Source organism: Anabrus simplex, chromosome 4 (genome assembly GCF_040414725.1).
Source record: "Anabrus simplex isolate iqAnaSimp1 chromosome 4, ASM4041472v1, whole genome shotgun sequence".
In the NCBI taxonomy this organism is placed as follows: Eukaryota; Metazoa; Arthropoda; class Insecta; order Orthoptera; family Tettigoniidae; genus Anabrus; species Anabrus simplex.
In genome coordinates, this window is record NC_090268.1 from 294,777,216 (window position 1) to 294,799,782 (window position 22,567).

The 22,567-nt window shown below is 36.5% G+C and overlaps 1 protein-coding gene across 3 annotated transcripts in view; it reads left to right on the plus strand.

The window, feature by feature from the left end:
* The window catches only part of Liprin-gamma (liprin protein kazrin), a 468,379-nt gene that overhangs the window by 336,622 nt on the left and 109,190 nt on the right, over nucleotides 1-22,567 (plus strand). For all 3 annotated transcript variants that reach the window (XM_067146080.2, XM_068227243.1, XM_068227244.1), the window contains 2 exons: nucleotides 6,222-6,410; nucleotides 14,863-15,021. In XM_067146080.2, coding sequence (XP_067002181.2) covers nucleotides 6,222-6,410; nucleotides 14,863-15,021 — 348 coding nt within the window. The remainder of the gene's footprint in view (nucleotides 1-6,221; nucleotides 6,411-14,862; nucleotides 15,022-22,567) is intronic.

The following is a 22,567-nucleotide window of genomic DNA, read 5'->3' on the forward strand; positions in this document are numbered from 1 at the left end:
AAATACAAGGAAATAGTGCTCACCCCGAGATAGGTATCCCACGATGGGACGGACAGTCGGAGCACGTCCGCCTGCCAAGGTGGTCAGAAATCAAAGACGCAGAAAACTTGCTTCACTCTCATGAGGAGCCCAAAGCCGGAAATGGTACGATCACCAGGTGGCCAATGGGGCAATCACATCACTCCCGACATCCATATTATTATTATTCTTCTTCTTAATCTGGTTACCCTCCAGGTTCGGTTTTTCCCTTGGACTTAGCGAGGGATCCCACCTCTACCGCCTCAAGGGCAGTGTCCTGGAGCTTCAGACATTGGGTCGGGGATACAACTGGGGAGAATGACCAGTACCTCGCCCAGGACATCCATATTCACCAATTAAAAATGTTTTTATTCCACACACACAAGTACAAGCTAATAGATTATAGTATGTTTTTATTCCAACAAATTACAATTCACCAGATTTCTGCAGGGGAAGTTCGAGATCATTCTATTACGACACACAAATTTCGTCAGCAAAAACAAGGAATGTGTAAGCACACCCTGCCTCAAAAGTAAATACATAATACGTAAAATTCCACAAATCGATAATAACCTTTTACAACCACAGACACAAAATAATTGTAAATACTAAAATTTCTTCAAACATAACTCTTGCAATACTCTTCAGAGTTCCAATTATAAATAATTTTCTTCACCAGTCCAGAAAGATAAAATCATAAAAACAATATATCAAATTTATATAAAACGGTACATGATATTTTCAAAATATAATGAAAAGATTTCGATGACTTCAGCTGTCCTAACACCGGTCACACATTCAATTCAGAAGTTAGAAATGTATTTCATATTTAGTTATACAGTGAAGGGTAGCGAATATTTGTCATGTAATAGCCTACATCTGGAACATAATCATGTGAAATTGACCAGCTTAGTGCATATTGGTCTTGTGATAGCCTAATTATGGATATGGGAAAAGTCGTGAAATTCCTTACTAATGAAGACAAAATTAAAGTCTGTCAGCAAGTCGACTGGTGCGCAGAGTTGGCGTAAATGTTGAAACTTGCAGTTTCCAGTTTCTACTCGATCACTTGAATCGATCTTGGTCGGTCAAAGTTTTGTTCGATTCAAAATGGCAACCAGTGTCATTCTGTTGCAATCATACATGGCCATGTATAACCTCCAATTCATTGTCTAAATGTGTGACGAGAAAAATAATGTTTAATAACCCACTGCTCTGAAATAAAGGCTTCTACTAATATTTATTTCAGAAAGAATGTGGTCTGCAATAATACTTTGATATTTTTATGTGACCTGTTCAGATGTTTTCACATTTGTTGTTTGGTGTTATTAACACTTTTCAGAGCACTGTTGTTATTTTATAAGCTCCAGCGGAATAAGTTTTCATATTTGTTCTCTCGTGTTTTTCACATCTTTTAATACTTTCTTTTTATAGAGTTTTCACTGTACGCATGGTATTACAATCTCCTTGTCCCCTTTAAAAATGTCTTAATGAGGTTTCACTGTATTCCTGTTTTGAAATCCTAGACCATTGAGTATTACAGGGATCACTTTTAGGACCATTATTAATTTTGATATATTTATCATTGATGTGGTCCAAATTGTAGACAATTTGCAAGGAATGAAATTAACTTTGTTTGCAGATATTGCTATTTTTGTAGCTGTTTTAAGTACTAAAGGGTAGAATTAAAGCCAGGCAATGCAGTGAATAATTTTCTGAGCTGCTTGAAGATAACAAATTCTCGTAAAAATCTCCTTAATTTGAAGTGCTTAGAACTTTAAAAAAAATGGATTTCAAATTAACCGTCAGTTCCGAATCTCCAATATTCTGTTGCTGATCGCAGAATAATGTAACAAAATTATTTTAACGCTATAACAGACAATGGGGCACTGTTAAAGTTAACAAGTTAACAAGTATACAACACTATTTTCACAATGCGATTATTAGCAGATAAATGTAATTAAAAAAGTTGGGCTGATTACCTCATAGACGGTAGAGTGCTAGCCTTCTGAGTCCATCGTGGCAGGTTCAATCCTGGCTCAGTCCAGGTATTCAAAGGTGTTCAAATAGGTTATCCTTGTGTCAGTATATTTTCTGGCACAGAAAAGAAATCCTGTGGGGCTAAATTTTGATGTAAAATAATAATAATAATAATAATAATAATAATAATAATAATAATAATAATAATAATAATAATAATAATAATAACAATAATATAGGTTAAGGTAACGTTACCATATGTCACTCACACGTGTGCAAGTGTCATCATAACTCAGTCTGATGAAAGGGTCAAAAGTGGAATCATGAGAGACTACTGGCAAAAATGAGTGCAATTGGACTAGACAAGAGTGACTGAATGGGTTGCTATATTTCTAGGAAATAGATCTCAGAGAATCAGAGTAGGTGAAATTTTATCTGACCCTGTAATAATTAAGAAGGGAATTCCTCAAGGCAGTATTATTGGACCTTTATGTTTTCTTATATATATATAAATGATATGAGCAAAGGAGTGGAATCAGAGGTAAGGCTTTTTGCGGATGATGTTATTCTGCATAGAGTAATAAATAAGTTACAAGATTGTGAGCAACTGCAACGTGACCTCGATGAAATGAAATGAAATGTCATATGGCTTTTAGTGCCGGGATATCCCAGAATGGGTTCGGCTCGCCAGGTGCAGGTCTTGCTATTTGACTCCCGTAGGCGACCTGCGCGTCGTGATGAGGATGAAATGATGATGAAGACAACATATACACCCAGCCCCCATACCATTGGAATTAACCACTTAAGGTTAAAAACCCCGACCCAGCCGGGAATCGAACCCGGGATCCTCTGAACCGAAGGCCAGTACGCTGACCGTTCAGCCAACGAGTCGGACGTGACCTCGATAATGTTGTGAGATGGACAGAAGGCAATGGTATGTTGATAAACTGGGTTAAAAGTCAGTTTTACAAATAGGAAAAGTCCTCTGAGTTTTAATTACTGCGTTGATGGGACGAAAGTTCCTTTTGGGGATCATTGTAAGCATCTAGGTGTTAATAAAAGGAAAGATCTTCATTGGCGTAATCAGATAAATGGGATTGTAAATAAAGAGTACCGATCTCTGCACATGGTTACGAGGGTGTTTAGGGGTTGTAGTAAGGATGTAAAGGAGAGTGCATATAAGTCTCTGGTAAGACCTTAACTGGAGTATGGTTCCAGTGTATGGGACCCTCACCAGGATTACGTGATTCAAGAACTGGAAAATTTCAAAGAAAAACAGCCCGATTTGTTCTGGGTGATTTCCGACAAAAGAGTAGCGTTACAAAAATGTTGCGAAGTTTGGGCTGGGAAGAACTGGGAGAAAGAAGACGAGCTGCTTGACTAAGTGGTATGTTCCAAGCTGTCAGCGGAGAGATGGCGTGGAATGACATTAGTAGATGAATAAGTTTGAGTGGCGTTTATAAAAGTAGGAAAGATCAAAACATGAAGATAAAGTTTTAATTCAGGAGGACAAACTGGGGCAAATATTCATTTATAGGAAGAGGAGTTAGGGATTGGAATAACTTACCAAGAGAGATGTTCAATAAATTTCCAATTTCTTTGAAATCATTTAGGAAAAAGCTGGGTAAACAACAGATAGGAAATCTGCCACTTGGGCGACTGCCCTAAATGCAGATCAGTATTGATTGATTGAAGATATCTGCAATTTCCATCTTGAGTGTATTCACGATAGTTGTGCTAGTTGGTTGTTTGAAGTTTGTGCAGAGATATTTCCCATGAATTATTTCCATAATTTAATAAAAATTTATGTTTAGAGAAAACATGTATAATTTAATGAACATAAAAACATGCCTTAGCACAGTTCAAATCTCGATCTTGGATTTCAACTCTTGCTTGCTCGCAGAGCTGGCACTATCAATAGCAGGCAGCTATTTAATCTTGAAAGAGGTTCTGTAACACAACTATGGAAAGGCACTAAAAATCCCTAGTATTGTAACTATGTAATGATGAAGAATTCACAGTGATAAAGAAATTTTTAAAATATCTAGTAAAGCACCATATCATTTTTTGTAGTTTTATTCAAGGCAAGCAATGTGTGAATTAAATCCAACTGGCGTTACTCATCATTATCAATTTTCTGCTCCAGCAAGCTGGGTGCGAGTATTTACAAACCTCTTCCAGGTCTTCCTGTTCATCCACAGCTGATGTTCTACTTTAAGTTTCACAAGATCTTCAAAAATTTACCTTTTCCAACCATCAGGTCCTCTCCCTCTGGGCCTCTTACTGGCAACATTCCTTTAATAGTCCTAACTGAAGCCATCCTTCTCATTTGTCTATATCATCGTGAAAATCCACAGCCTGTTTCCAGTCATTCGACCAGGTCAGAAATGGAATGAATGAAGCCTCCATCTAGTGGCGAGGATAGGAATTGTGCCAGCTACTGAAACCTGTTGCACTCCTCTGGCCTAATGATTGATGACGACAGATAAAATGAAATAAAATTCTATTGTAGTGTGTTACTGAATTAAAGATGACAGGGTAAACCGGGGTACCGAGAGAAAAAACCCGTACCACCTCCACTTTGCCCAGCACAAATCTCACACAGAGTGACCAGGACCATGGAACCCAGCAGTGAGAGGCCAGCATGCTGCTGCCTGAGCCACGGAGGCTCGTCTATTTCATTGTAATCTGTTTAATTCTAAGGTTTCCAACATACTCTTGTCAAGTCCAAGTTGTTGCCAGATATTTTCAAGAATGAAGGAATGTCATTTCAGTGGCGTGTAGGTGACTTCTTAAAGGTCTGTTGCTGCTTGCAGTCCATATGTTAGAATTGGTATAAGATAGTATGTTTTGTACAGTGTGAGCTTGGAAGCTTGGGGAAATAAGTCATCTCAAAGTAGTTGATAAACGGAGTGGTAGAATTTTGATGCTGCTTGTTTTCTATTGCCTATTTCTTGGTTTATGATATTGAAAGAAGAAACAAACTCCCTTTATATTTGAAGTTATTAATATCTACTTCTTAATTTTGCACTCGAAGGTGGACTGCTTCAGGATTTTGACTCGTTACTAAACCAACAGTTTTAGTTTGGCTGATGATCATTCCCATTCTTTCAAATTCTTCTTATGAAAGATCTAGTTTAGCTAGAACTTCTGCTCCTGTCTCACCCCATAGCATAACACCATCAGCAAATACAAGTGCATTTGTTATCTCATCCTTCATTTTCACTGATTTTATAACCTCACCCATTATAGTAATAAAGAGAAGTGGTGATAAGACTACTTCCTTGTTGGACTCTGCTCTTGGTTTAAAAACAACTTGACCTTCTCCCTTGAAATTGTACACAGCTCTTTGTCTCTCAATATACAGCATTTACTTGTCTATTAGACCCCTTGCTTATTAGACCCCCCTGGCTTTTTAGGACAAAGAAAATGAAAGGAATTAATCTCACATCCAAGACCCCCCAATGTAATTCGTCAGAGAAGAACGATGATTCTGCTTCGAAGTGGGTACAAGCCTTACTGCAGCACCGATGACATTACACAAATTTGTGAACAGTCTTGTCCATACGACCCGCACAATGAAAACTTGCATCAAAGTCATACAGTACATACGTCCAGTCGCGGGGGTTTTAATTTTCTTTCCTAATTTTATTTAGTGCTCACTATAACCGTTGTATTCCAGGTTCTCCAAGTACTTTAATTGTGGCCATATTGAGCTTGTCCAGTCCTGCAGACTTGCTTTTAATTTTACAAATTGCTGTCTCTACTTCCATAATAATGTTTATACCAGGTTTGTACACTGATTCTCTGCAATTTGTTACAAATGAACTGCGTATAGTCCTCTAGTGTATGTATCTGTTATACACTGACTTGCTTACAGAGACGAGGATCCTTGTATAAGCGCTGTACAAGGGTGAGTGACAAAAAAAGATACAATAAGTGGTATTTACTGTCTACGATATTATAATTGTGGTCAAATATTCAACATATTAATTAGAGAAGCATGCGTATATTTAATAATCTCAAGGGTCTTTTATCGACTTTGTTTAATCATGTACCTAGTGTATATACAATACTTGTCACCTCTTTGTTGATATTACTCCTCATTTTAGAATCTAAAAGGTAGTTAAACAAGCTCTTTCCATTAATAACCCAAAACACTGATTTTTCCTAGGGTGTTGGTAACTTCGTAATTTTCAGCATGATGGCAATTTGTTTTTCAGGTTCTACTAGAGCTAAGTGATGTAGAGTTAGAGAGTGGTCTCGGTATTACACACCCTATGCACCGCAAGAAGTTGCGTCTTGCTATAGAGGAACATCGCCACCCAGCTCTAGTGCGATATCCTTGCATAGCTCAGCTAGGTCATACTTGGGTATCAAGTGAGTGGCTACCAGATCTGGGACTGGCTCAGGTAAGTTCAGTGTTTTTTATTTTTTTTATTTTCCTCCCTCTATGTTCAAAGGCCTTCACAAAGTGAAAGAATTATATAAAATAAGTTGCTATGAATTACTTGCTATCACAATTTACTATTTTATTTTATAATTCAGGGTAAGGGAATGTATAATCCAGTGTTTGTAAAATTCTCTCAATTTTCTCATTAATGACCGATGACTCATTCATTAAGCAATACCACTCGCCGACAACAATGAGATTTATGACCATCTGAATTATCCTCCACTATTAATTATAGCAGATGGTTCGTGACCAATAGCATGCTTGCTTTGTCAATGCGAGACTCCATATGGAGTCCAGTCTGAATGTCAAAAGTGACCCTGTCGATAATGAGGAAATTGCAAAAACTATATCTTTTTAAGGAATTAATGTGAATCCTTTTGGGAGTCCTCACAAACAAGTGAAGATGTAATATGTTGATGTTTTACAGAGTAGACTGTAAGCTCCAAGTAAGTAAGGTTACAAGTAATAGGAATAATAAAAATAATAATAATGTTTGCTACTGTTGTGCATTCACATAGTTACACACTAACACGAGACATGATAATATGTACGAAATTAAAACTATAAGCACATTAAGCACAGAAAATAATAACAACAGGATAACCAACATGGCGGCTAATAAAGGATAACAGGGAAGCGCACTGGGGACCATATCCAGGCAGTGAAAGGTATTGGCAATGCTGAAGCACTGAAGTCAGTGATGATTCAAATTAATGTACAATTCACTTAACAAATTTAGATGAAAATTAAAAAGTAAATAACAACAAAATACACTATTAAAATTTGAAAACAGAAATCCAGCAATAATTACAATTTACCCCTAGAGTAGCATTTAGTTATCTATTTTATAATCCTATAATGGAACATGGCACACTATGTTCCACTGTTCGTGCCGACACTTTTAAAACACATGAAACTGTCGGAAAGAAAGAAAAGGAAAGTAACGTTACACTATTATGAAGATGTACATGAAAGAAAGAAAATAACATTAAAAATATATAAATCTTGGTGCAGAGCACCTTCAGTAGGTAGCCCCCTCAAAAACACTTCTGAGAAAGGGTGCCCTTCCTAAAAGCGAATACTCCAAGATGAAGCGGGAGAAAACGATACAGCCCCAAAGTGAAATTTATATATTATTACATCGAAAGGCGTTGAATATCAAATTTACAAAATCAACAAAAGAAATGGGAACTGTCTCTTAACATAACTATGATATGACTTGCTGGTAGGCTAAGTCATTTTACTGAAAATTTGGCAATTGAAGGAAAAAATGGGTAAGCTCCGGCAAAGAAATTAAACGGAATACTACATTTGAAGATAACCTGAAAGGTAGAAAACAACTAAGTGCTTACCTGTTGGAGGGGCCAAGAAGACCCGTGAGCTGCTAAAGGCAACTTCTCCCTTCAGTGGTCATGATTCAAAGATGCTCGAAAGAGCTAGGCTCTAGCGAAGTGCTTCTGTCCAGAAATTAGGAAATCATAAAACAACCAATGAGCGTTCGTTCTTTTCCTTCACCCACCAATCGCAACAATTTTTATAATGACGAATCGGGGCCCAGGAACAAAATCTGATAAAGAACATCAAGTGGCATCCAGAAACGTTGAAATTAATGCAATATTATGAAACCGAAAACATCCCGTGCCGATCTGGCGCGTGTGGTACATTATGTACCCGAATTACCACGACAATCAAATAATCTTCAAACCATATTAAAATTAAATAATTCCAAAATTCTTACACTGAAAATATAAACCAACACAGCAAACAATAAATACATGATATAAAATTCCCCAGTCTTACAATTTTAAACAATCACTACATAGACCAATATAAACCAGGAACCAAGTAGATAACAAAGAAAGAAAACAGTTTGAAGGGAGGTAAATATATTGACAGCTGATGATGAAGCTCTGTAATACAATAGAGTAGTTGGGTTTCTAGTTAAATAATAAGGTAATGAACCTCAAATGTGAGAGAAAATAATAATTTGAATTTGGGTAAGGCTAAGAGTGAAAACAAGGTTAGGTCTCACAAGCAACAACCCAAAATCTGGTAAGGTCTCACAAGCAACAACCCAAAATCTGGTATTATGCCACACCACAATATCTTCTGCCAAAAATAAAGGGACATTACCTTGAAATTGTGGAGAGCTTCAGATACTTGGAAAGCAAACTGATGAAGGATGCATGGCTGGACATTCAGTATAAGGATTTAACAGGTAAATTCATTCCACCAAAGTGTGAGAAACCTGGTGTGGAAGAAAGAGGTACCAATGAAGTGTAAAGAGGTGATTTATAAGATGTACTACTGCCCAATACTGAAAATGCAGCAGAGACCTGGACACTGTCAGAAAGTCAGGATAATAAAATCCAGGCCAGTGAAATGAAATTTTTAATAAGTATGATAAGAGACAAGAAAGGTCAGAGATAATGAGGATGTCATAAAGGCAATTGGAGTGCAAAAGGTTTATGATGGACAGAATGTAGAGGGATAAATTTAGATGTTCGGACATGTTAAGAGAGTGGAAAAGGGCAGGATGCCCAAGCAGATGACGGAGACTCGGTAAGAGGAGGGTGGGACGCTAAGGTGACCGAAAACTATCAAGAATAGTATAATTAGAAGAAACCTGGGTTGGAACAAAGTGAAGCAGAAACAGCGGTGGTTGGATAGAGGAAAATAGAAAGGTGCCATGAACTTTCCAACCCAGCAGGATCTGGACGAGGGAAATTGATGATGATGATGATGATGATGATGATAACGATGATGAAGATTGGTAAGACCTCAATTAGAGTATGGTTCCAGTATATGTGACGCTCGCCACGAATACTTGATTTGAGAACTGGGAAAAAAAAAAAAAAAAGGAAAGCTGCACAGTATGCTTCAGGTGATTTCCTACAAAAGAATAGTGTTATGCAAGATTTATGGGCTTGTTTACAGATAAGTTGTGAATTACAGTATATTTAAGGAATTAGCTGGTAGAAGAGTTTTCCATCCCAGGATCCCTGTTGCACTTAACTATGCTCTTCTTTTAATTCACCATGATGAAAGTAGAAACCAATTTTTGATTAAAACTTGCACAGCAGACGAGGTAATACCACCAGCAATAAAACAATGTTATTATAAAATTTCCTCTTTTTTTTTTTTTTGCTATTGGCTTTATGTCGCACCGACACAGATAGGGGTCTTATGGCGATGATGGGTTGGCAAAGGGCTAGGACTGGGAAGGAAGCGGCCGTGGCCTCAATTAATGTACAGCCCCAGCATTTGCCTGGTGTGAAAATGGGAAACCATGGAAAACCATCTTCAGTGCTGCCGACAGTGGGGTTTGAACCCACTATCTCCCGAATACTGGATACTGGCCACACTTAAGCGACTGCAGCTATCAAGCTCGGTTTTTTCCCTTATTATTGATGCATACTAAATCAGAGTTGGCCACATTGGTTATTTTCCAACTAAACCTTGTGGAAAATTTAAAAGTAGTTAGATTCGACACATTACTGGATTTTGGTAGAAATACAATAGTTTGAACCAGGAGGGAACTTGATCACCCCACTCCCTCCGGTGCTCCCTTTGGATTTAACACTGCTTTAGTATCGTTCTTGTAGCATTGCTGGCGTGATCATCTCAGCTGTAATGGTATACAGCATTAATCAGACAAAAAACAAAATGTTTTGACTTCACCATAAACATAGAACCACTCTGCTGCTGCAGTCAGCACATGAAAAAATAAACATAATTATGTTTTTAAGAACTTTCCTGTTACTAACCTATTTTTGAAAGTCACACAAATCTGGGTTCCATTCCAGGCAATAATAATAATAATAATAATAATAATAATAATAATAATAATAATAATAATAATAATAATAATAATAATAATAATAATAATAATAATACATTTTAATATATATATATATATATATATATAATAAATGAATTGAAATTGTAAGTACATTTAAATATTTGGGTGAAAATCTCACTTGGAATTGCAATGAAAAACCATCAATAGAGAGCAGAATATATAAACTGAAGCAGGCACAACGGATAACTTGGCCTACATACAAAAAGAAATGTCTTTCATATAATGCTAAATTTAGGCATTATAACTCTGTTATTAAACCAGAAGCAACTTATGCTTGTGAAACATTATTTAAACTCAATACTAGATCAACAACAGAACGCTTACAACGAGTTGATCGAAGGATACTCAGGACGATCATAAACAAGAAACATCAGGTGGATGGACAGTGGAGATTGTTGCCGAATGAGGTTATCTATCGGGAAAGTGAGTCCATCACAGACACGATGAGAAAAAGAAGAATTGCCTTTTTTTTGTCATATATTTCGACTAAGTGATAACAGAGTTTTAAAACAATTATTTAATTACTTTTGGAATAGTAAATCAAAAAACAATTGGTTTAAAGAAGTTCAAAGTGATTTGGAGGAGTTGAATATTACCATGCAAACCATAGAAAACAGAGGCGAGAAAAGTATTTTGAAGAATAAATGCATCAGGCTTCCTCTGACCACTGTACAGAGGAAACAATATGTTATAAAGGATGCGGAGAGGGCAGGCAGATCAACCAGAAGACTTTTTGGGAGAAGAAAAGGAAGACAAATTTGTTGTAGTCTGATTTAAGTGCTCCAATGTGGGCGTAAACTCTGTAAATAAATAAATATATATTATTATTTTACTTAGCACTCATTCCTCTATGTAACTGATGTGAATATAACTTCATAAATTAATAACTAATTATTTAGTTCCTGAAATGGTATTATAAACAGTCGCTGATTTTTTTCTAAGTGTTCACTGTTTACATTTATAGCTTTTGTCAAAATATTTACCACAATACTTGAAAGTTTTGTTGGTCCCATTGAGTGCTTTTTTTTATTTATTCAGACCAACATGGGAACAGCCTCTTCCAGGCCAAAAGACTGACATTTTCCAAAGGTGGAGGGAATATTTATGCACTTTTTCCTGATTTGCAGAATACTAATACATAATTTATTAAATATAGTGCCACATGGCACTAAAAAGTGATTGGTTCAAATCAAAAACCCTAAATTGTACTGGAATGGTTGAGAAACTTCTGTTCACTGTGCTAACCTCCATTATCATATTTGATAAACATCAAAGAAATGTTCATGTCTTGGCAGGAAATATTAGAGTAATTTTATTACATCCCCTCAGTGCTATATTATTTTGCAAAAGCATGTTTCCCGCACTACCAGCGGTTCTTGCAAAAGGTGCTGGCCATAGGTCTCTATAAATATAGGAATCCCTGTCTTACAAGCCCATATTAGAAAATGAATAAGGACCCTCACCAGGATACAGCTCGATTTCTTCTGGGTGATTTCTGACAAAAGCATAGTGTTGGGAGAAAGGAGACGAGCTGCTTGACTAACTGGATGTTACAAGTTAAAAACTTCATCCTTCAGCCACGGAGCCAGACTAAGAAAGATCACAGTATGAATATAAAGTTGGAATTCAAGAGGACAGATTGGGGCAAATATTTGTTTATAGGAAGAGGAGTTAGGGATTGGAATAATTTACAAAGGGAGATGTTCATTGAATTTCCAAATTCTTTGCAATTATTTGAGTCGGCCCCGTGGTGTAGTTGTAGCATGCCTGCCTCTCACCCGGAGGCCCCGGGTTCGATTCCCGGCCAGGTCAGGGATTTTTACCTGGACCTGGGGGCTGGTTCGAGGTCCACTCAGCCTACGTCATTAGAATTGAGGAGCTATCTGACGGTGAGATAGCGGCCCCGGTCTAGAAAACCAAGAATAATGGCCGAGAGGATTCGGCGTGCTGACCACACGACACATCGTAATCTGCAGGCCTTCGGGCTGTACTCTATTAAATCCAGGGTAAGTGGGGTCAGTGATATTCCTATCACTTTTATACACAATATTATTGGTGCTGTTCTCCCTATTCTCACCCATATCTTTAATTATTGTCTGAAGAATGTCACACTATCAACAATTTGGAAGTTAGCTAATGTCATTCCACTTCCTAAGAATCCAGGTTCGAACCTTCTATCCAATTACCATCAAATTTCTATTCTTCCTGCCCTCTCCAAAGCAATAGAATGGTTGGCACACATTCGAATCACAGGAATACCTGCACTTTCCCTTCTGGATCTGCTGCCGTCTGGTTTCAAAAAGAGCCATAATACAGCAACTGCCTTACGGAAAGTGACTGACCGGGCGAGTTGGCCGTGCGCGTAGAGGCCCGCGGCTGTGAGCTTGCATCCGGGAGATAGTAGGTTTGAATCCCACTATCGGCAGCTCTGAAGATGGTTTTCCGTGGTTCCCAATTTTCACACCAGGCAAATGCTGGGGCTGTACCTTAATTAAGGCCACGGCCGCTTCCTTCCAACTCCTAGGCCTTTCCTATCCTATCGTCGCCATAAGACCTATCTGTGTCAGTGCGGCGTAAAGCCCCTAGCAAAAAAAAAAAAAAAAAAAAAGTGACTGACGACATCAGACAGGCAATGGACGAAAGACAAATGACTATACTCACACTCCTTGACTTCAGCAGTGCTCCTGACATGATCAGTATTCAGATATTGTTAAAAAGTTGAATAATTTTTTGGTACTGAAGCTTCAAAATTTTTCCGCTCTTACTGTACAGATCGTAAGCAACTTGTTATATTTCATGATTTTACTTCACAATGGCAGGTCAGGAAGGCTGGAGCTCCACAGTGTTCTGTCCTTGGTCTTCTCCTGTTTATCCTCTATATTAATGATATATCCTCTAAAATAAAGTGTAATAGATACCACCTTTTTGCCGATGACCTCCAAATTTACTGCCACATTAATATAAAAGACATATCAAATGTAATAAGAGATATTAACTCCAACCTTCAAGAACTAAGTGTGCATCCAGTGAAAACTCTCTCCTCCTTAACCCTTAAAAAGCTCATACAATTATAATCGGTTCTCGGAAATTATTAAACGGTATGTATAAAAATTATACTATTCCTCTGGTGACATTAAATGCTACCATAATCCTATTCAGTAAAGAAGTGAAGAACCTAGGTGTGACCCTGACTGAAACTGTTGACTGGACTGCACACATACGAAATACATGTAGAAAGATGTATGCGACGTTACACGCTCTGAAACGACATAAGGACATTTTGCCACAAGATGTAAAGATAAAACTTCTTCAAACATTGATACTACCAATACTTGACTATTGCAACATTGTCCTTGTTGATGCGACCTGTGAACTAACCACGGAACTTCGAGCATTGAACTCTGGTCTTCGATTTGCTTTTAACTTGAGTTATGATGCTCACATAACCCCTAGCTACACAGCTCTTTCCTGGCTGAAACCCAAAAGGCGATGGAAGTTTTACATACTTACGTTGATTTATCGAACTCTGAAGGAAAATCTACCCAAATACATTTCTTCAAAATTACATTTATTATCCTCATTCCATAATTGTAACTCTAGATCTGGCACTTCACTTGCTATTGCCATCAACTACTCTTCAATGTATAGTAGATCCTTCGTTGTGGCTGGGTCACAACTTTGGAATTCACTTCCAGCTGCTGTTAGGCACTTAAACTCAACAACAAAATTTAAAATTGCATGCAGAGATTACCTGTTGAATACTGCTGACTGTTTCATGTGACTGGTGATGTATGATAGGTTGTGTGATTGTGGTATGTAGGCTAGTAACACTGTCATTTTACTGTACAGCTGAAGAACACTGATGTTCTTATAATTAATATTAAGTTGTTATTACATTTTTATTGTTGTAGAGTAAATGTACAAAATATTTAACTTTTAACTCATGTATGTAGTTCACTGTTTATTCCCACACTTGTATTTCCATTACTTTATTATGTATCGTGCTCTGTTTATGCATTGCTTATGTTTTCCAGTTTGTATGTGACTTTTTCATTATGGCCTTTTCTCATTCTTTTTTACTTTTATGGTTGGGACTTCTTTTTATCTTGTTTTTATTTGTTGAGCTTTGCTTCCATTCTTCTTTATGTTTTCCATATGTGTTATTTAGGTTAGTTATCCTTGATTTTGTAATATAATAGTACATCTCTTTTATATATGTATTAACTTGTAATTTATGTGATTAAGTGTTAGGGAGGGCCACGAGTCCTAACTTCGCCACTACTAATGTCAAATAAAATGAATGAATGAATGAATAAATAAATAAAATAATGACTACCTTGTATATAAAATCCAGGACAAATGAATATTCTACCATTAAGTCTTAGACTTTACTAGTCCTTTTCAGTCTTAGCTACAAGAAAATGCCTCTTGCTTCAAATATCTCTATCCTTCTTCGAACTGGTTCTAGAAATCTCTGTGTGAATATATATACAGTAGCTAGAAATGTTGATAATGACTTTCTTGTTTATGTTCTTTTTCTTTTCAGTATTCAGAAAATTTTGCTACCAACATGGTAGATGCTAGAATGCTTGACCACCTCAGTAAAAAGGAGCTGGAGAAATTTCTTGGAGTAACAAGAAAGTTCCATCAAGCTTCTATTGTCCATGGCATCCATCTTCTTCGGATGATGAAGTATGACAGACAGGTATAAATTCCATTTTAAATTCTCATTAAGAATGATAATCATGTGAAAGATAAATTTGTTTTTTGTGTGAAATATCACACCGGCACCATCCTGAGGGGAACCCCAAACAACCCTTTGGACGATGGGAAATTAACCTTACACACCAAAAGGTGAGAAGGTTGATAGTGTATTCACCCCCAGAAGGGAATTAAAGCGAACACCAAACAGTGACAAAGGACACAAGGGAAAACAAACACTAGCAACATAACATGATAAATAGCAAAAGGAGAAGAAACACACACACTTACCTCTTAAGAAATGGAAGGAGTAGTTTAAGGCCATGGAGAATAATTTAAAATAGTGACAGTGCTCTATCAATCCAACAAAATGAATATCAACACAATTCTTTAAACACAAGGTAACTTTAATTCATAAGGATAAATTGCTTGCAACATTTCAAAGGGATGAAATAAAGAATTCTAAGTCGTTAAGTTAATTAAGGAAGCTCAAAGGCACATAATAAACAAATGTTCAATTAAGTAGGTTAACTAAGAGGAAAGCAAAAATGAATAATTGACTAATTCAGTTAATTAGGTTAACCAAAAGGAGAACAAATAAATTAATAAATGACTAATTCAATTAATTAGGTAACCGAAAAGGAAACAAATAAATTTTAAAGTGAGTTGCCCTCCAAGAAATTACTTAACCTAGATTTAACCTACATTACACTCAACCACTTGACCGGTCACCTATAATAAAATACTAAATATGAACAGAAACTTACTACTAATTAGCGCTACTTACAATTTATCAGTTTCGGGAAAGTACATTCCTTTCAGTTACTATAAGACATTATGTGGCTTGACTCTTAACTCGACCAAGCTGGTTATCGCAAGGACCTAAAGTAATTTTCCAGGTGGGAACACAAACGACCCAAAACACACACAAAATCAATAGGGTGGAACAAAAGGAAATAATTAGACTAAGGTAAAACTGAAAAACCAAAATTCCTTTAAAAATTCACAGGCAAGAAGTAAAAATCACAACACCCGGACTCAAGCGATTACAAGCTTTACAGCAATACCATCAACAACCCTCACTATGGCAACCACACCAAACAACATGTCCAGCCAAGGCGAAACAAAACAGACCCAGTCAAAAATAGAAAAATAAATGCCAAAGGAAATAAGCCGACAAGATTAGGTTAAAAAAATCATAAGCTCAAATCAAAATAAAATTTAGAAAAGGTTAAGTAGACTTAAACAAATCCTTGCGTAAACCATGCTCGTTTCACAACACAATGTTTAACAGTTAGTTTGTACCAAGATAATAATTACATTGTTTAAAATGAAATTAAAATTTTGTAAAACCGTCGATGAAGCGCATTTTCCAGAAGCCTAGATGAAGTTTTGGTCATACAGTTTGAAGTTATTAGCTGAACAAACGCTCATTTCAACACCAAAGTAGTAGTAGTAGTAGTTGTTGTTGTTGTTATTATTCTCACAACATAAGGTAAATGTCAAGAGTGTTAGCACGACCAGGGATAAAATAAGCAAAGGACTACTTACGAATTATCCCAATAAAAGGCCGTCGCTGATTGAGGAAGCTCTGGACACAAGAGGTCTAGCAAATCAACTAAAATAAGCTTAATTAACTAATTGGCTGAAATAATAACTCAAATTAAATTGATCAAACCAAATTTAATTAGGTAAATAATTTAAGAATTTTCGACCTCAAAACTAATTTCTTTTTTTTTTAAATCAATTACCACTGCACAATGAACGTGAACACCTTTCAGAATAATTAATCGAGGATATCAATTGAAAATAAATTATTTTAACACTACTCAACTTGCCAGGAGGCAGAAAATCTTTTTGAACAATAAACAAACGTAGATCAATAGAAGATTAAAATCTTAAGACAACTATTACTGAAAGACAGCAGAAATTTCCCTAATGAATTTCTCGGTTACTCCAGGGCTGCATTAAAATTAAATCAAATCTACGAAAAAGCATAACTTCAGTTAACACCAAGAAATCATTCGAAACATGCACATAAATCCATAATAGGATAAATAACCCTAAAATTCTCCAAGGTACGGTAGGTTAAGCCAAATGAGTTAATCAAACTCATCAGAAAAACCTTCCACATGCACGAAGATTCCCACCAAAAATCAGCTGAAAGTCAAGTTGCCAATAATAATTCGATACTCAAAATGTCAAATTCAACTCAGCATGGCCACGGTATGTTTTCATTCTGTTACACAGAGTGTAACAGATGACGAGCACCGAAATCAAAACAAGCACTAGAAGTACCGAGGAAGTCATTAGAAGCCCTACATTAAAAGCACAATGTTTTTCTATTAGTAGGCCGACATTGGCTTGAAAATATTATAATAATAAACATAACTTGTTTTGTGCACAAAACTAAAATTAACTGAAGTCAAGAAGGTAAACAAATGCCAAAATGATCATTACAACTTGAAGCCCGAAAATATTACCATATTACAATATTTTATGAAGACCAGTTTTAGGAAGTTAATTTCTTTTAAAACCACATGCAGAATTTCACATTCGAGTTTAAATATCTCCGCGTATTAACACTATTGACTAATCCATTCCTTGGTAGCTTAGTTCAGTACAGAAGATGATGCAACTTACTTACGAGGTCGAAGGAAACAAGATATACTATTAAATATTCTAAAAGGATAACCAAATGTTCAGGCCTATCGCCTAGATGGACAATCCATCACCCATGGTCTAATTTCTCGACCATCTCCTCTTCTTGCATCATGATTTTCTACTCTTCTTAAGGCACAATCAGTAGAGAATAGGTTCCAGCGTCTTCAGATTAAGAAGCAATAATCAGAACAAAAGCTATCTGCATTGTTGACTGACTACGACTGAGAAGGCTTCACTCCTAGCCCCCAGATAGCAGCACAGCTTAGCTACCTCGCTGCTTAAATTCCAAGTCGACCGCTAGATAGCACACCATCACCAATTAGAGAAAGTCCATGGAATCCTGAAGTTTGAATACACGGTGGGCCAGACAAGAAAATGGACACATAATCAATATGCATCGTATCATTGCGAAGATTAATTTTAAATCCATTACAGTTATTATTATTATTATTATTATTATTATTATTATTATTATTATTATTATTATTATTATTATTATTATTATTATTAGGTTGAGACGCGATGTATCAGAGGTTCAATTTATAGTTCCGCTGAACCTCGAATCCTATTGTTCTTCTTCAATAATACTCTCTTCTTGGTTTAAAGAAATTCTTATCAACATGAACATTGCCATTGTTTTTAAAGAAAAGAACAGATAACTTACAGTTTTGTAGGATACCAGGTCGAAGGACGCTACTTTCCCATCGCTGAAACTGCAGAGATTTAAAGAAAATTGCAGGTAAACCAGCATGGATTTATAAATATAAAGGAAGAACAACTCCACAAAACTCAATGGGCTACAAAGCCCATAGTAAATTAGTCTTATCCAGGGTCAATTCCCCACAGCCACGCCATCGCGCTGAACAGACACAAACACCTCTTCATGATGGCTGCCAGTCTCCAAGTGAGAGCGTCAGCTTGCTAGGCAGAGTAGTTTTGCCAGGCAGTTCGCAACGCATGCGCAGATTGCCTGAAGCAGTATCGGGAGTTCAAAAGGGTAGACAAAAGAGTGCAGCATTGCATTGATCAAGTTGAAGGAAACAGTCAAATATCATATGAAAATGGCAAGGTATTCCACTCTAAATGAGATATGGCAATGTTCATTGTCAAAGTTCATTGATAAGAATTTCTATTGGTGAAGATACCAGTCCAAAAGGTTTTCTGGGGAGGTTCGATACACTAAATACTGTCACAAATATTTGGATGATTTTACTGGTTTAAAACTCATAATTTCCTGTCAAGTACAGATAATCATTTGCATAGAATTTTAGGTAGTTTATTTATTCTATAAACTTGAATTTCTCGTTCACTGTGCTCTATATGGTCTTGTAATGGTAGACCAGGCCTAGACAACTGGGCTGCCCTAGGTCAAGAGTTATGAGCAGCAAGTGGGCCATGCTTGACATGCGGGCCACACCGCGAGAGGTTGCATGCTAAGTTCACGGAGGAAACACTAGACACTGCTCTCACCGTTAGATCACCAGCCACCAGAAGCAGTGCAGTTGAACAACTCTCTCTCTCTCCCCCCTGCATACCATGAAAATGTTTATGGGACGTACATTTACAACGCGTGATTCGAACTTATACAAAAAGCTAAAGAAGTTAATGTTTCTGAATTAGAATACTGGATTGTAAGGTCATGACACTTAATACAAGTCAAACTCGGTGAAACACTCATGTGAATAATGAACATAATGCATATTTTAACAATACATTGTACATTATGAGAAATGATGAACATGTATTTAAATAAGTTTTATGGATATGTTACTATCCAAAAAGAATAAATAAAATGCAAAACAGGATGCAGTTTAAATACTGACATATTTGACACACTTATTCAGGGTGATTTTGAGATGTCTGGCTTTTCTTTTTTCTGTTCTTAAAATGATATTTTCAAAGTTTGGAATCAGATTCTGCACACTGGTTAGTCTGAGACACTTTTTAAAGTGAAAGTCTGAAATGGAAGACCAGATCTGACTTTTATGTAACATCATTCTAGGAAACAGTTGTTCACATAGGTATGCAGTACTGAACATGCTAAAAATATTGGCAGCTGGTTTGTGAAAAGTTTTGGTTGAAGTCAAATAGACTTTTTCATGAAAGACAATATTTTTCTCGAATCTGCTGGCCACTTCGTAGAACTGCAGTGAGGGAGGGGCTGAAACTGCTGTGAAGAAGGCAATGACAAAGCCATAGAGAGACATACAGCAAGAAGAAAATCCCTTTCCTGGATTGCAGCCTATCCCCTCCAATACCTCAAACTCCTTAAACTAGACAGACATGCTACTGACTGTGACTAGAAACATGAATCGAGATAATGAATGACCTCTACACCTTCCCAACGATCCTTAACCATCTTCATTCTCTTCAACTTCACTACCTTGAAAGATGTGGATACAAGAGGCCAAGAAACTTAAGTGCCACTGCAGGGCTCTATGGACAAACTAAGCAGCTTATTTGTTAACACCTTGTTTGAATAACACAAGTGGCTTCCATTTAATACTTTTTTATCCCATTTTTGTGCTCTGATGCTTGTTCTTGCCTCTTATTTCTGCAGCTCCTCCTTCCCTTGCTGACCTGTCATTGTGTTTATCGTTTGTACATGTTCTTGTCCTTCTCAGCTCCCTGTCTTCTAGTCATTTTGTAGTTGCTTATCACATGTAGAATTTATCTATGTACATAATTCACATAAAATATTCTTAGGCTGATTTTAAGTTACATTTGAAGACATTTATATCATACTTAAGTTATCTTGCACTTAAATTGTGTTTAGTTCAACATGGATTCAGCAATGCAGCAAAATAAAACCATTACCATCAATGACCACTTATATATACTTAACAAACATACAGTATGATAACACGTAGAAATGTGTACACAGTAATTCACTAATGATCCATCAGGTGGTATAGATAGAATTGAATTATTACAACTCACTACTGTCCAGTTTCTACCATCAAGGTAATTTTCCCCAGAATAGTCAGCCGCTCCCAGGCGTGGTCAGTTCGAACTACGATAAATTATACCTTTAAAATATATACACCCTGGATTATGATGGGGAACATATAACTAATATGGACATGGTGAGGTCAATTAAAAGCTATAAATAAAGCAAGGTGAAGCATTACATTAGTTTAGAGGAAAAATCATGTTTATTAAAAATAAACAAGGAAATATGAAAAAAAAAAAAATCAAAGTGATCAGATTTACAAAACGTAGAATTATTCTCCCAGCTTGATAAAAGTCCATCTTGAGAATCAAAATGTCATATACAAATTTCAAGTGTATGCCGATACACATACTTAAGATTACAAAGCAAATTCTTGAATTTTATTAATTTTACACTTTGGCTAGTATGCTCACACCATGCACATGGCTTTGGTTTTTGTTACCTCTTTCAACTGTAGATGAGTACGTTCCCCTTTCCTGCACACTTGACATTGCAGTGGGGGTCCCTAACCTTAAGAAAAGATGTGATTTAATATGCAAAGGGGTGATAAACACTGATCTAACTGTACAATATATAACCCGCTGAGTGGTAAAACATCCTACGCACAAATATATACACCTCAATCATGAGCATCCTCATGAGTACAACAAAACACTGTGGACTGGAACCACACACAAAAAAATTACATAAATGGCAAATATACACAGTCAAAGAAACAAAAACATGTCATATTTTCCAGGGCTCACCAAGAAAAGCATGCTGCATTTACACGACTCTCAATCACTCAAAGTCTCGATGGAAAATATAAGGAAATAAATTTACACTTTAAGCAACACTTCCTATTCAACGTAGGTTCCAGAAATAAAGTACATGACACAAAATCATTCAACTGGTGGACTTTACAATGGGACGCACTAATCAACGTGGATTCCTGAAATAAATTACATGACACAAATTCATAAAAATAACAAAGTAAGCTTTAACTTTCAACACATAATTCAACGTTGGTTCCTGAAAAAGATTACGTGACACAAATGTTCCTCAGCACGGTTATATCATAAAAGAAAATCCAAGCTAAACGTCGCGATATAAAAACCTCATCTACTGCAACAACCGTAGTGACATGGACAAAAACCAATAAAATCATCACGAAGTATATGCCGCTAAAATAAGACTCTCCTCGGTAGACACACATATATCACCTTCACCAACACATGGTGGAATGACTCAAAAGCAGAGATTCAGTCTTCCAAAATAATGCAGCAAATATCAAAACACACAGGGTCCAATCCTTAACACGCTGCTCACCAAGTCTACCCAAGGCAAGTCACACAATCATGAAAATGCAGGTCTTTCAAATGATGAATGCGTCCTCTTACTCATAATCACCAAATATCACATGTCCTAAAGTTGCCAAAAAGTTATACAAATATAAAATAATGACGCCGTCTAACATTCGCTCCCATGAAAAGAAACAAGATCGCGCTGGTCACAAACAAAGCATTCTCCCTTATAAAGTTAAACATAATATAGTGGCCAATTCTGTAATAATATTGAAACTAAGAAATTGCCACATAAACAATCGATCATGTCTGAACATCCAAAAGTTACTGAAATATCTCAATCTACAACTTGAGAAACTCGCATCAATAATAATAATAAATTATTTAAAGAAAACTAATTCTAATATTCAGAACTTGGAATACGAAACTGCGTTCGAGGAACTCTTAAATCAATCACTAATTTACACTCATCCTTATATTCAAATAATCATGAAGATGACTCTACCAAATTTCGTGGATCCAAACTCCACCATCTCGCACGTTCTCATTCACACATCATGCAATAAATCCCAGAAAACGTGACGGCATGTTTGAGTACACCTTGAATAATAATAATTTTAACTAGTCCTTCCTGACTTTAATTTGACTCC